The 15,556-nt window shown below is 40.4% G+C and overlaps 1 protein-coding gene across 1 annotated transcript; it reads right to left on the bottom strand.

Moving 5' to 3' along the window:
• Positions 1 to 5,205: 5,205 nt before the first annotated feature.
• On the bottom strand, positions 5,206 to 9,277 carry LOC306984032 (uncharacterized protein; the record flags this gene model as incomplete). The annotated part of the gene is made up of 6 exons (XM_079584988.1): positions 5,206 to 5,707; positions 5,909 to 5,988; positions 6,955 to 7,048; positions 7,151 to 7,209; positions 7,354 to 7,357; positions 9,233 to 9,277. The coding sequence occupies 6 exons, from the start codon at positions 9,275 to 9,277 to the stop codon at positions 5,408 to 5,410; spliced, it is 582 nt and encodes a 193-aa protein (XP_079441114.1). The 3' UTR covers positions 5,206 to 5,407.
• Positions 9,278 to 15,556: the final 6,279 nt, after the last annotated feature.

The raw sequence follows: 15,556 nt of genomic DNA, 5'->3' as shown, positions 1-15,556 counted from the left end.
TCATCGAACGTCAGAGCAGGATTGCGACGCAGCTGTACACGAAGACTCTGACGTATCGGGCCATCTTGTAGCCCCAACAAGAACTGGTCTTTTAAGAGGGCCTCTCCTCCTCCTAATCCATGGTCTTGTCTCCTCTCCAGCCGAGACAATTGTTCCCGCAGTTGCAGAGCAAAAGCACGAATGGTCTGCCGAGGACCTTGCTTGCAGTTGAAGAATTGTATGCGAAGAACAGCTGCAGGGGTTGCATCACCGTATTGTCCTGTTAGGAAATCGAGGAGGGCCTGGGCAGTAGCTCGGGTGGCTTCTGGCGCCGCTTGCACTTCCCTCCTTGCTTCGCCTTCAAGTGAATTTATGATAAATTGAGTCTTCTGTGTAGCGTTCAATCCCTGTAAACCTGCTAAGTATTCAACTTGCGTTTTCCATGCCGACAAACTGAGTTCCGAACCAGGTCCTCCATACTTTTGGGCCCATGGGGCTCCCATAAAAATGGGCATGACATGTGGGTGACCCACTGGTGCATCTTCGTCTGCCATTGCTCAGCCTCTATCTACTCAACCCAAGGCGGACCCTGCCGACTATGCCAAATTATGTCACAGGTCGGGGCGGGCCACTGGCTGCACCCACCCCTAGAACACCTTTTCCACCCTTGGGGAGTCGGACAGAGGCCAAACAAGACAGACCAGGAATAATAAAAAGAATACTTTATTTATCAATTAAAAGTTCAGAAAGTTAAAAGGTGTGGAGTCGAGTACGAAGTCCACTTCGGCCTGTGATAGGCAAGGAGATATGGATGGAACTTCGTTGAACTCCAGTCCAATGGGCGTTCGGGTCAATACTATTCTTCGACAGGTGAACCCTGCAAACGTATGGATGAGTTCTACTGTACTATGCTCAGATAAGTATTTGGGTAAGTACCTCTCCTTCAGCGGGGGCAGGCAAGAGATATGGACCGAACTTCACTGTGTTTGGATCCGGCGAGCGTGCAGGTAAGTACTCTTTTGGAACAGGTGCCCGACAAGGGGATGTAGATGGAACTTCCCTTTACTCCGTCCAAGCGGGTGGCATTCCACACACAGACGTTTGGGCATACACGGGGCTCGTGGGAGGAAAGTACTGCAAAGCAGGCGGGTAAAGTATATACGTAAATCTCTTCTTCTCAGAGTCAACAGAGAACTTACGACTGACGTCTTCTCGATGAAGCAGATGAGTAGTGACTTCCACACACAAACTTTTGGGCATACACGGGGCTCGTGGGAGGAAAGTACTGCAAAGCAGGCAGGTAAAGTATATACGTAATTCTCTTCTTCTCAGAGTCAACAGAGAACTCACGGCTGGCGTCTTCTCAGTGAAGCAGATGAATAAGTGACTTCCACACACAGACGTTTGGGCATACACGGGGCTCGTGGGAGGAAAACACTGCAAAGCAGGCAGGTAAAGTATATACGTAATTCTCTTCTTCTCAGAGTCAACAGAGAACTTACGGCTGGCGTCTTCTCAATGAAGCAGATGAGTAAGTGACTTCCACACACAGACGTTTGGGCATACACGGGGCTCGTGGGAGGAAAGTACTGCAAAGCAGGCAGGTAAAGTATATACGTAATTCTCTTCTTCTCAGAGTCAACAGAGAACTTACGGCTGGCGTCTTCTCAATGAAGCAGATGAGTAAGTGACTTCCACACACAGACGTTTGGGCATACACGGGGCTCGTGGGAGGAAAACACTGCAAAGCAGACAGGTAAAGTATATACGTAATTCTCTTCTTCTCAGAGTCAACAGAGAACTTACGGCTGGCGTCTTCTCAATGAAGCAGATGAGTAAGTGACTTCCACACACAGACGTTTGGGCATACACGGGGCTCGTGGGAGGAAAGTACTGCAAAGCAGGCAGGTAAAGTATATACGTAATTCTCTTCTTCTCAGAGTCAACAGAGAACTTACGGCTGGCGTCTTCTCAATGAAGCAGATGAGTAAGTGACTTCCACACACAGACGTTTGGGCATACACGGGACTCGTGGGAGGAAAACACTGCAAAGCAGACAGGTAAAGTATATACGTAATTCTCTTCTTCTCAGAGTCAACAGAGAACTTACGGTTGGCGTCTTCTCAATGAAGCAGATGAGTAAGTGCCTTCCACACACAGACGTTTGGGCATACACGGGGCTCGTGGGAGGAAAGTACTGCAAAGCAGGCAGGTAAAGTATATACGTAATTCTCTTCTTCTCAGAGTCAACAGAGAACTTACGGCTGGCGTCTTCTCAATGAAGCAGATGAGTAAGTGACTTCCACACACAGACGTTTGGGCATACACGGGGCTCGTGGGAGGAAAGTACTGCAAAGCAGGCAGGTAAAGTATATACGTAATTCTCTTCTTCTCAGAGTCAACAGAGAACTTACGGCTGGCGTCTTCTCAATGAAGCAGATGAGTAAGTGACCTCCACACACAGACGTTTGGGCATACACGGGGCTCGTGGGAGGAAAACACTGCAAAGCAGACAGGTAAAGTATATACGTAATTCTCTTCTTCTCAGAGTCAACAGAGAACTTACGGCTGGCGTCTTCTCAATGAAGCAGATGAGTAAGTGCCTTCCACACACAGACGTTTGGGCATACACGGGGCTCGTGGGAGGAAAGTACTGCAAAGCAGGCAGGTAAAGTATATACGTAATTCTCTTCTTCTCAGAGTCAACAGAGAACTTACGGCTGGCGTCTTCTCAATGAAGCAGATGAGTAAGTGACTTCCACACACAGACGTTTGGGCATACACGGGGCTCATGGGAGGGAAACACTGCAAAGCAGGCAGGTAAAGTATATACGTAATTCTCTTCTTCTCAGAGTCAACAGAGAACTTACGGCTGGCGTCTTCTCAATGAAGCAGATGAGTAGATAGTACACTGTCAATCAATTTCGTATTTACGCACACTCTCTCCCTCTCGATGGATCTTCACATAACCTTCTCTCTCTTTGCTGTAAGGTACAACACAGTGAGCTTTTTCTCAAGGGCTCTATAATGACATGCAGGTGAGTGGAAAGGCTTCAGCGGGTTTAAGCATACACTCACACATCAAAACTGTGCATCACGTCATTCCATCACTGCAAATCAACCCTCAAGTGGAAAATATAAGGTGTAAGGCCGTTGCCATTTCCTGCCCAACATTCACATCAGAATATACGGTGAGAGAAGATTTTGAGGTCAAGCGGTCTACTCACAGTTCCTTCACAAAAGATCCCACATCCAACAATTTTCTCTCCCCTCCACAATGTGTCCAGCTCTTACTCCCGTGTATCAATTGTCATGCCCGATCGCCAGCTTACTTGCTCCTTCAGAACTCCACGGCCCGCATGCCTTCCCCCGCACCCTCCTGTGTTTGTCCTCTCTCCTCTTATCCTCCCCATATTGCAACTTGTCCCAATCGCGGAGCTCCAATCCCCTTGTGCCCAGCTGCCGGCGATTTCGGCTAATCACCCCATTCGCGGGGATGTTGCGCTAAACCGGAAGTAGCCCGGTGTTCCATTATTATGGGTCCGGCGGGAGGTAATCGCGATGAACATTAGTTCCGCCTCACAGGGGGAAAGTTGGAATTTCGTCACCTCGTGACAACTACACCTTCAAAAAAGTCATGCATCACATCCGGTGGAAGTGAGGTTGTGACATCAAAGTAGTCCAGTTTGTCAAAAGGACAACCTCTGGTAACACCATAAATGGCTTTCGTGTCAGGATTTTCCTTTACACACTCCAAGTGGTATCTGTGAACATCAGTAGTTCTTAAAACAAAGTCAGATTCATTAAAACATCTCTTAATGTTGCTGTGTGTGGCCATGCAGTACCTACAAATTCTACCAGCATTAAATGACATGCTGAATCCACCTATTAAGTGAGAAGAAAGGTTATCAGCAGATATAACTGCGACAGCTGCATGGACATTTTTTTCCACACCATCAACAAGTACATTAATTCCTTCTGATGAAAGCTTTTCGAGATCATTTATCAATGGCTTCAAAATTTCATCTAATCCAAATTGTTTCACAAGGCTATAGCGAACAAGTAAAGCTAAATGAATATGTTTCAGCTGAGAACAATACTTTGTACCCATATTTCCAATTGTATAGTAAATTGCACACAGTTTATGCTTGTTACGTTTAGATACCAGGGGATTACAAACTTCAAATTCATCCTCGTAAATATGTAGCCTTAGGGCTTGTGGGTTATCTGCAAAGAATTTGTGGTTTTTGAAATGAAGTCCATCTCTATAATCTTTTAGAAAAAGTTGATCTTTTTCTATGGTCAACTCAGTTTGTATTTGGTCCCAAATGTCCTCATGAGAACAGTATGTCCTTAATACCTCACAAATAGGAACGTATGAGTAACTTCCAGCCTTGTTACCACTTGAGTCTCTTAATGTGTACTGCACAGGTTCAGTCATCTGAAAATTTGACTTAAAAAACTCTTTGAACATGTATGGAGACCTAACAAGTCTTGAGGCCTCTGAAAAAAAGTCAGGGGACTGTAGCACTTCTTGAAGTTCTGGACATGCAGCAAGGTCAAATCCATTTTTGTTTAGATGATATGCAAGAAATGCATCATAGTTCTCTTTGAAAAAACTAAATAAGAAATTCACATCATCCAAAATTTCTTGCTGCACTGACTGAGGCAGGTGATTTTTTCTCTGCATTTCAGGACGAAGGCACATAAGTTCTCTCTAAGGCCACATTTACACATAGCCGGGTATTTAGAGAAACGAATATTTCTCCCCCTCCGTTTTCAATAATAACATCGTGCACACAACCCGCCTAAATACGCCGTCGAGCGCCTTTATAACTATGCTAAACCTATGGGCGGCAGTGTAGGGAGAAGGATAAAGCCATGCAAGCCAATCAGAATCCTCAGAATCGACAAGAGAGAACCTAAAACCCCGTTTCTCCCAGTTGACACGACAACATATAACCGGCGTTTTCAGAAATCTCCACTTTGGCCGGAGTTTTTAGAAATAATCGTTTTCTGGGATAAAAAATGGCGTTTTCGTGTAAATGACAGGCCAAAACGCAGAGAAATATCTGCGTTTTCCCATCGTGTAAACGGGGCCTAAATTGCTGAAACAGCTCCTTCATGTTTGGGGGGGCAGAAAAGGCAACACTATCATTAGGACATTCTTCCTCAATGTCCTCAAACAGAGATAGAGGAACATCAGTCGTAGTCCGTTGTAACACTGTGTGTTTATGCTTTCGGTAAACATGACATCTAAAGGACTCGTACTTTGAAAACGTTCTCTGACAGTCATTAAGACCACAAGTTATTGAAAAATTTGCCTCATGTGCATGAATGAGGCCGATGTGCTGGATTAATTTGACAATTGTGAATGTTCTCCGAGAGCATTTAGGGCAACAGAAAGGGCAAGGCATTCTTGCAGATGTTACTGTAAAAGGTTGATTACTCTGGTAACTGGGGTAGGTAGAGGCTTGTCACCATCCACAGTAAGTTTCAAAACATACCGCTGAAGAAACACCAGGGTGTTCTTTAAGTGAGATGGATATGTCAAATTGAAGACAAAATAGACACAAAATGCAGCAAGAGCCCCTTCATCCACACCACTAGCCCGGCAGATCTCTATCCCATCAACTCTGACGACTGCAGTGACTCTTCTTGTAAGCACATTTTTCCAGTCAGTGGCGTCCTGTACTTGAACAGTTGGATATGGTGAAGATGGTTCACTCTAAAAGACAAGAGCACAAATTAGATTTTATCTCAATCAAATTTTATGATCATACGAGTTAACTGATGAGAAATAATCTACATGCATAAGGGGTAAGATTATTATTCACCCAATGTATATGTTGGCAGTAAATATATTTAAAGAATTCTAAAATGCATTTAATGATAGACATTTAAGTCATAGACAGAAACATATGTGCACCTCCCCAAGCACAATGAAGTGTTCAAGCTTCTCTCTGAACAAGGCTGGCAACATGAGAAGTGCTGCTTTGAAATCAATTCCTGAAACAAAAGATATCACATGATATTGACATGATATTACTACCTCTCTGGGCCTTGAACGTGGTAGTTAAGTAGCGGTCAATGGAGGGACATAAAGCTCTTAAACTTCATTTGAATATATTAATTTGTGTTACAAAGATGAACAAAAGTCATACAGGTTTGGAATGTTATGAGGGTGAATAATCAAAATCAAAAATTTTCATTTTAGGGTGAACTATCCCTTTATTAAATAGGATAAAGATTAAAAAGTTTAATTACCAAGATGGTCTTCAATGAGAGATTCTTCTCTAGCTTCTTTGTGGCTTTGCTAAAAGAGATTTCCCTTGAGCAAGTTTTAGCACACTGGATGCAATGTTTCCAAAATTGTCTTGAAAGTGCCGGCAGAGATTGACAGACTTATACAGGAAACCAATTTCTTGATAAAGCTGAAATAAAAAGACACAAGCATAAGAAAAATCAGGGTTTTATACAGTTTCAGTGTCCTACATGTCAATGGGTTTGTGTACTTTTATAATTTGAACACTAACCCCTGATGGACTCTTCAAGAACGGATATTTGTTGACAGCGTCTACAACAGTCATCCCACCAGTAATCTCCTTCCGCCTCCAGCCAAAGGTCCTCCTCATTCGCTCTTCAACAATGCGAGTATCTGGCTGCGTCTTTCGATATTGGTCCTGTAGGACTTTTACATGTCCCTCTATTGAGGCAACATCCTCCCCAACAACATCAATGTCCTTGTGCACAGACAAAAACAATCAGGTAGAAAATTTCTAGGCAAGAAAATAATTAAAATGTTTGCATCTTGTCACTTGTTGTAATGATAAATTTGAGAACAATACACTGGTAACATGTAACATAGTAAAAAAAAAGAAAATATTTTTTTTTTATAAATATATGCTCTCACCAAAGGAGTTGTAATTTGTTTGCAAGTGCTTTTTTCAGGTTGCAAAGACTTTTTTGAATGACCAAACTTTTGTTTAAGTCTTTTCACTTCTTCAACATCAGCCAAAGGTGTCCGCTCAAATTTAAACTTGCGTTTCATAGACATGTGCCATGTGTGCTATTTAAAATAATATTTGGTCAAAGTTTTATTTTATTTTTTACACAAAACAACAACCTGTATGAACAGAACCAAGAGTAGAATATTTACTCATTTACTTACATATCCATTGCCCTCTTTGTCCTTTAAAAAGGGGTACCTCAGAGTGAGTGCCTTAGCCACTTGATATATATGTCAAGTTCTTTATTTCAAGAATACATGGCCTCTCGGCCCATAATTCCAAAGTTAAACTAGCATGACAGATGCTCTTTTTTTCATTCCATGATGTATGTAGAGTGCTAATTTCCATGCATGCTCTGACTCACAAACCTGTGACACATCAACACAAACATCACCAACAAGTGTGAGATCATTCAAATATTTCTTACGCAGATCTATGTACAAAAAACAGTCATACAACTTGCCACTTGAACATACTCTTCATTAGTCGGATACCTGCAAAAATAATTTAAACACGAGTTTAGCAATAAATTGTTTTTAAAATTGAATTAAAAATTATAACCCATTAAGACCTTGGCAAAGTTAATGGGGAATACTTACAAACTGTACTGAGCCAACCTTTCATACAACGTTCTTATAATTTTGATCCTTTCTGATGATGAAAGTTTGCTTTGTTTTTGGTCCAACTTAGCCTGAACATCAAAAGGGAACTTAGGAACTTAAAAAAGTGAAGGAAAAGCTGCTGATGGCCTGGTATTGCTATGGGGGGGAAAAGAGAAAGTAATAATTAGGCAATGCAGTGTAACAAGGATACATAAAGTACAACAAATACTGTTGTACTAAATATAAATCTTATATATCTATTAGGGGTGTAACGGTTCAAAAAATTCACGGTTCGATACGATACACTGGTGTCACGGTTCGGTACGACACAGCAAAAAGAAAGAAATGCCAGAGAAATTGCCTTGATTTTTTCATTTTTATTAAAACTAACATCATAAAGTATGATATATTTTTTACTTTGAACAATGATGGAGCTATAATAGACTTTTCTTAGGAGCATATAAAACAAAATAGCTCCTTGGACAAAATGAAATGTAATATTGTAGTAGTATTAAACAAAGGTTTATTTTAGTTCAGATTAACATTTGAGGGCAGCAATTGTATTCATAATGTCAAAATAAAACCGACGTAATGTTACTTGAAAGCATTATAGCTTTTACTATTCCTGCCATACTTCCATGGTTACAGTTAGTAGTGTTACTACAGTAAATCCATGGTGAATGTTGCTGATCTGTGGACACTGAATAGTTCATTCATGGCACAATGTTTCTTCCTGGTTTCCACGTCAGCGCCGTTTGATCCGTTAATAACAGAGAAATGTGAATGTTTCTCACTAGATCTTGCAGCGATGTTATTACTTCAGTGGCGAATTCAAATGCTTTCTTTACTGGATCTCGCTGTGTAGTAACAGTGCTGCTTGATCAAGATCACTAGGTCGAATTGATGTAGTAGATGTAGCTTGAGTAGATGGTCGAATCGGTCGCGCGTGGACCAATTGGTCCAAACTGATATACGGTCCGTCAACCACACAATAACGAGTAGCGCAGTTTCATTCTGCTTACATTACATTTGCCATTTAATGTGGGGTAATGTTGTGGACGCGCTAGTGTCTCTTACACTATGAGAGCACTTGCCACGCGCAACGCGCCTACATTTGAAATAACAAAATTTTGTTTGGTTTGAAAATGCGTACCGAAAACCAAACCGAAAGCCTCGTACCGAACGGTTCAATACGAATACGTTAGGGATGTCAACGATTCATCGACGATCAATTAATTGTCGATAATACATTTAATTGATACAACTTCTCGATCATGGATTAAGCAGGCTCATGCGCGTGCGCGCTGCTCAACCGCGAAACAAAGCGAGTGCGTTTTGTTTGGGACCATTTTACACCTTCATTATGACTATAAGTTTGCGTGTTCCTTCACAGCCTTTTGTTTTGTGCAAATGTAAGGTGTAATATTGTGTTTATTTTGTGTATGCCTATCTATATCTGATTTATCTTATATTGGATGCATCCCTTGAATTAACGCTGTAGTGCGCGTGATCAGCTTCAGTGCGCGTAGCTGAAACGGCACTGCACGACTAATAATGACTATTGGGAGGACTGTCATATTACATAACATTATAAAGAGAACAATATTGTAATAAAATATTGTGCATTATGAGTTTAGTTGCCGTGTCGGGTTGCTCCAGGAAGAGCACGTTCACAACATGAGTCATCCTGAATGAATGGCACGTAACTTAGTTCAAGTTCACTTGTGCATTCGTGTCATTTTGTTACATTTTGTGTAATATTATGTTTATTTTGAATATATCTGATTAATCTCATATAGCATGCGTTTCTTTGAGTTAAATAACGCGCTCGCAAACTAAGTGCTCCAGATTAATGGTAGCCTTCATTCAGCGCGCGCAGCTCAAACAGAAATGCACGACTAATAATAACGATAAATAATTTGGGACTGACATATTACATAACATGAGAACACTATTGTATTAAATCGTTGTGATGCATTGGGTTTAGTTGCCGTCTTAAGTGTGTTGTTCAGGGAGAGCTCGTCCACAGTTAGTTAATTAATTACTAAATTAAAATTTAATTAAGTGATCAATCACATCGAAACATTTTACAATCCTACTAGCCTTTTATTTAGATTAAAAACAATTCTCATTCATTAGGTGAGGAACATTGCGTTTTGAGCAGGATTTGCCGACCCTGTCACGCTGTTGGCCATGCAGCAGACGCATATTATGCAGCATTAAGGCTAACGATTAATTGATTAATTGATCGTTAATTTAAACGATGATTGATCATGGGAATTTGTGAAAATTGCGGGCTTTAAGCAGGAGAACATAAAATTAGACAAAATCAACAAAACATCACCCCGCATTTACCTGAAAACTGTGTCCTCCAAAAATGGCTCGACGGTGGAAATCTTGTTCTGAAGTTCTGTCAGAAGAACCGGTCAGGACCGCACCAAACGACTCACTCAAGCTAAGCGGGAAATTTTCTTAAAGCAACCGTAACGTCTGCATAAGCAATACATATGTTTTGAATTATTTGTTGCCGTTCGTCGTGATCTATATTTCACATTTAATTCAAATATGTCTGTTTTTGATGCAACAATCAAAAATTAATTAATTTGATAAAAAGTTGAAGCTCTGAACGTCGCAAATTCGCTCATGTTGGCATAGGCCTACAGTATATCATCAAAATAAAATACAATGAATGTGGAATGGTGAAGTGCTTGTAAACTGGGGAGGTGACATTTTATTTTGTGGGTAATTTAATAAAAAAAAAAGTATTAAAGGAACAGGACTTGTTCAACAGTGTGAAGGCTAAGTCTATTTCTTTATTTATTTACTACAACCGAAGACCATGACACTCGAAACCTGCTCAAGGGGTTCTATTTTTTAATCTGAATACGAAGCAGTCACGTGACTGTGTGTGAAAATGAAGCTTCGGACATCACAGATCACTTATGCCAAAATCATCCTTTGACTGGCGTTACATTATATGATGCGCTTTTAATCTTGCAAATGCTTTTAAACCATTCACGCAAAGACAAATTGAGCGCCAAAATCGAGTTCTCTTTCGGCTTGAAGTTGACCGAACTAACACACGCAATTATGCCAACATGTCCGTTTTGTCGAGTATCCTCATAAGAGTAGACTGAGCACTCTTAAATGAATTAAATAGTTTTAAATTAATATAAAGAAGAGTTGTGAGCAGGGGCGGACTGGCCATCTGATCTGGAGAATCACAGAACGGCCGGTCCTCAGGACTATTCAGCTATTCAGCAACATGCCACCACCTGTGATGAGGGACAGAAAGATGAGCTGGTTCCACAGGTAGATCCAGGGCGAGTAAGTATGGAACATGAGAGGAGAAAGAGAGTTACTTGCTAGGGATGATGTTAGGAAGTGATATTCAGGGGTTGCTACATTTTTAATGATTAACGTTACAGTAGTTATAACTGCTAAACTTCAACATTTTTGCTGTAAAATGCCACATGCAGTAGCTAATATTAAGACATATGTTGTGCTTTTACTTTTAAAAATGTTGGTAACGTTACAGTTAATGCTTACAAACTTTGAAGATCTTGAATACAGAAGTTACATTTGTAATGGTGTATTTTCATTTAGATGTGGTATTATTATTTGTGCAGTAAGATTAATTACTGCATAAATTAATTAACATTATTAAGTAATACATTAATTTTAAGACATCATGGAATAGATTGTATAATATGCTGTTATAATAGCATATTGTATAATCTATTCCATGATATCTTGGAATAAAACCTGTTTAAAAAAAAAAAAAATCCATCATTTGTTTATTCAGGTTGAGCTTAGACTAAGAGCTGAGAAAGACACCCACTCCATCTCAACTTTAAATTATTTTAAGCGCCCCAAGTCAGACAGTCACAGCCTAGAGTTTTTTTTTTCTTCATTCCACCCTCAGAAGAAGACAAAATACCTGACAGTACAGAGAGTGTTTAAACACAAAGATGGCACAGAGGGAAAATGGCTTACATACTGTGAAGATAACCATACCCTGTATTGTGCAGTATGTTTAGCATTTGCCAAACCAACTGAAACCAGTCCCTTCATAAGTGGAATGCAGGACTGGAACCATATCAGTCAAAGAGTTGAGGAACATGAAAGGAGCAACATACACAGATGTTGTGCTGAAGCATTTTTTTTGAGGGCATCTAAATCAGATATAGCCAGCCTGCTACATGGTCCCCAAATTGTGGCTCACAGAGATCAAGTGAGGAAGAGACGGCAGGTGTTAGAAAGAGTAGTAGATGTGGTGAAGTTCATAGGAAAGAGAGGACTGAGCTACAGAGGACAGCAATCTGAGGCAGCGTACACTCTAGATGACCACAACATTGACCACGGCAACTTCCTAGAGCTCATCATTCTTCTAGAGAAACTAGAGGAACATCTCACTGAGTGCATAGAAAAAAGTAAAAAGATGCACCAGTCACAGGCTAGGGGTCGCGGTGCTGCTGTAACATTTTTATCCAAAACCACTGTGAACACTGTAATTTCTACAGTGAAGTGTCTAATTCAGGAGACCATTGCAAAAGAGGTTGCTGAAAGTGTGATATTCTCTGTGCAGATAGATACAACCCAAGACATTACGTCCCATGAGCAATGCTCTGTAACTCTGAGATATGTTACAGATGCAATTCAGGAAAGGCTTCTTGCAGTGGTTAAGTGTGAGGCATCCACTGGTCAATATTTTGTCCAGATGCTGACAGATGTGATGGAACGTTTTAATCTGGACATCAGTAACTGTGTCAGTAATGCTACAGATGGGGCATCAAACATGCAAGGCAAGTACAGAGGCTTCTCCACACTCCTGTCATCCAAAGCCCCACACCAGGTACATGTTTGGTGCTATGCACATGTGCTGAACCTAGTTCTGGCTGACACAACTGAAATGGCCATATCCAGTGGGTCCCTCTTCTCCCTCATGAATGACATTGCTGTGTTCATTCGTGAATCGTATCAAAGAATGAATGTGTGGGAACAAAGAAGCCAGGATACTCGACACAGACGTCTCTCTATCGGAGAGACAAGGTGGTGGGCCAAAGATGTAGCCTTGAAGAGGATCTTTGGGTCATTTGGAAAACCAGACCAGGCTTTATACATTGATACATTGGTGGAAGAGGACTGTGAGCTTGAATTGGAGGCAGAACTTCCACAGAAAAGGAAGAGGGAAAGGAAGATGATGGCTGGAGAAATGACAACAAGTGATGAGACTCTCACAGATGCAAACAGAGCCTATGAAGTTGAGATCCATAACCAGATTATGGATACAATCATCGAGAGCATCCACAGGCGTTTTCTGACCCATGCTACACTCTATGCCGACTTGGCTCTTCTTGATCCGAGAAACTTTGCTGAAATGTCATCAGGTACTCTGCCTGATTCTGCATTTCAAGAATGGGTTTGACAGCAGAGCAACAGCTGTCAATTTGCAGTCTGAGTTAAAGTGTCTGGCAGCTCAGTGGCCACGGCTTAAAATGTCTGCACTTGAAGAGTACAAAGTCAGGATGGTAGGGGGTTGCTGTGATGATGACGAAGAAGACACAGATGTACTAAACAAACAGTGCAAATCTTGTAAGGAATGCCCAGTCTGTTGCAATCAAATTCTGAAACGCTACAACCTCTTCACAGATGCCTATCATATCCTTGGCTGGGGATACAGGTACCTCCTTACTCTGCCTGTGACACAGGTAGCCTGTAAGAGAAGTTTCTCTTTTCTCAAACACATCAAAAGTCGAATAAGAAGCACACAGTCACAAGAACTGTGTTGTGTGTTTCAGATACCTGTTTTGTATTGGTTCAGCCAGAGGGACTGCAGTGTGTTGAGACCTCCATTTATATGTGAGTATTCAAGTTAAACTGCATGTTAAAACCTCTTTACTTTGTGATTTATCATATAACTCACAGTACTATGTGTTGTGTGTTTCAGATACCCGTTTTGTATTGGTTCAGCCAGAGGGACTACAGTGTGTTGAGACCTCCATTTATATGTGAGTATTCAAGTTCATCTATAATAATATGCTTTTAACACAACATCTAGTCAACATCAGTGCTATTGCTATAATTTGGATGGGATAGTATCATGAGCCACAATTAAAGTCTTGTGACACTCATGCCAGGCGTTATTGTTGTTGTCGAGTTTCCGCACTCCGATTGCTTTGGGCCGGGCCTAGTCAAAGTCCAGGGCCGTTTTTTAGTCCCAGTCCATCCCTGGTTGTGAGAGAATGAGGCGCATGTGAGATCTGCATCTCTGTCAGTGGCGGCTGCTCTTAAAGACACAGTAGCCAAAAAAAGCTTTCAGTCAGTAAAGTTAATTAAAGAACAAAGGGAACATAGAAAAATACTCACTGCTCTTGACAAAAGAACATTTGTAACTTTAATAAGTATTCATCTATGTATAATTTAACGTTTATGCAGTGCAAACTGTTTGATAACTTTATACAATTTCTGTATATTCCCTACCTTTTAGACAAATATTTAAAATATACTGTCTTTGTTGTTTCTACATTAATTTGGAGATTAAATGCAAAATTATGACATTATAAAATATATAAAAAAACATAAGGTTTTTACCGTGAGTAATCAGAATTTTTTTATTTCTAACCAAGCAAAAATCTAACCTATCTCTTGCAGAACTGTGACACATGCACCAGAGAAAGAGAGATATTTCCTATTTGTGAACGGAGAGGGAGAGGAAATGTTCAAAGACTGTACAGTAACATCAGATTGACCAGAACTGCATCAATAGAAGAGACACAGATGTCATCAAATCCTCATGTCTGTCATACTTCATCACATCTTTTGATAACACACTATATATAAATCTATGAATTCAATTACATACGTTAGGTAATGTAAGTGTATTTCTAATGCATCTGTAGCCTGTATTACTGTAATTCAGCAACAAGGGTGATTTGAGATGTGTATCTTCCATTGTTTGCTGTTGAATGAACTGATTGGTAAAAGTAGTAAATTAAAAGAACATAATGTTGTGTTTCGGTGATTAAACCAAATGTTCTCATTACATATTACAACAATATTGTGTTTGAAACAATGATTATGTGCAACTGAATGAAAGCATTACATTAAGTTTTGAAAGAAGGATTAGATGTGTTACAAGGTAAAAAAAACATGCTAGGCAGACATTGATGTAAGCAACACAGCTACAACTAATACAATTGATAATGGGTGTGTTAGATTCATAGTCTGTGAATAATCAAGCATTGACAATAGTCAGTCATATTAAAATTATGCTTAGGGCCCCATAAAGGCTTGGGCCAGTCCTATGAAAGAATGTCATTGTTGGTGGACAATTCTTTTAAGGAGGCACAAGAAAAAAAGGAACACGTGTTTAGAGATGAAGGAACTGTGGTGCGAGCAGCTCACTCTCTGAGATCGTAACTGTGCAACTATGAAAGGTCATCCTCTCACTTCATGTAATCTGTCATCATGGATCATACGAAACATGGAGGGTCTGATCAGACAAGTCTTTCACAGATAATGTGCTCTGAATAATGTATCATCATCTATGTTGCACCAAACCCATGGAACACAAAATATAAAAAATGTTAAAGCTTTACATACTAATAACTGCAAAGTTCAGAGGTTTTGCCTGGTTTATAATATTCATTATATACATTATAAAACACTTTTTATGTGCAAGTATGCATTAAATAGATAACGGAGCATATTAAGTGGAAAATTATCTGAACTCGAAACTCATCGAGTCACAAACGGGATCCTGCAAGTCACCACACGCGGCAGAAAAAAAACCTGATGATTTCATCAGTGTTTGCTCAGATCTGTTGATCAGAAACAAATGACAACTCACACAGCAGCTTTGAGCATCATATCAAGCTCACCTATCATCCTAAAATATCAGCTGAGAGCTACAGAATTTTCTGCAGCAAACAATGCACTGATGCACACTGAGATAATTTATTT

Source organism: Phoxinus phoxinus (genome assembly GCF_949152265.1).
Source record: "Phoxinus phoxinus genome assembly, chromosome: 17".
Classification (NCBI taxonomy): Eukaryota; Metazoa; Chordata; class Actinopteri; order Cypriniformes; family Leuciscidae; genus Phoxinus; species Phoxinus phoxinus.
This window is presented reverse-complemented; position numbering and strand designations above follow the sequence as displayed.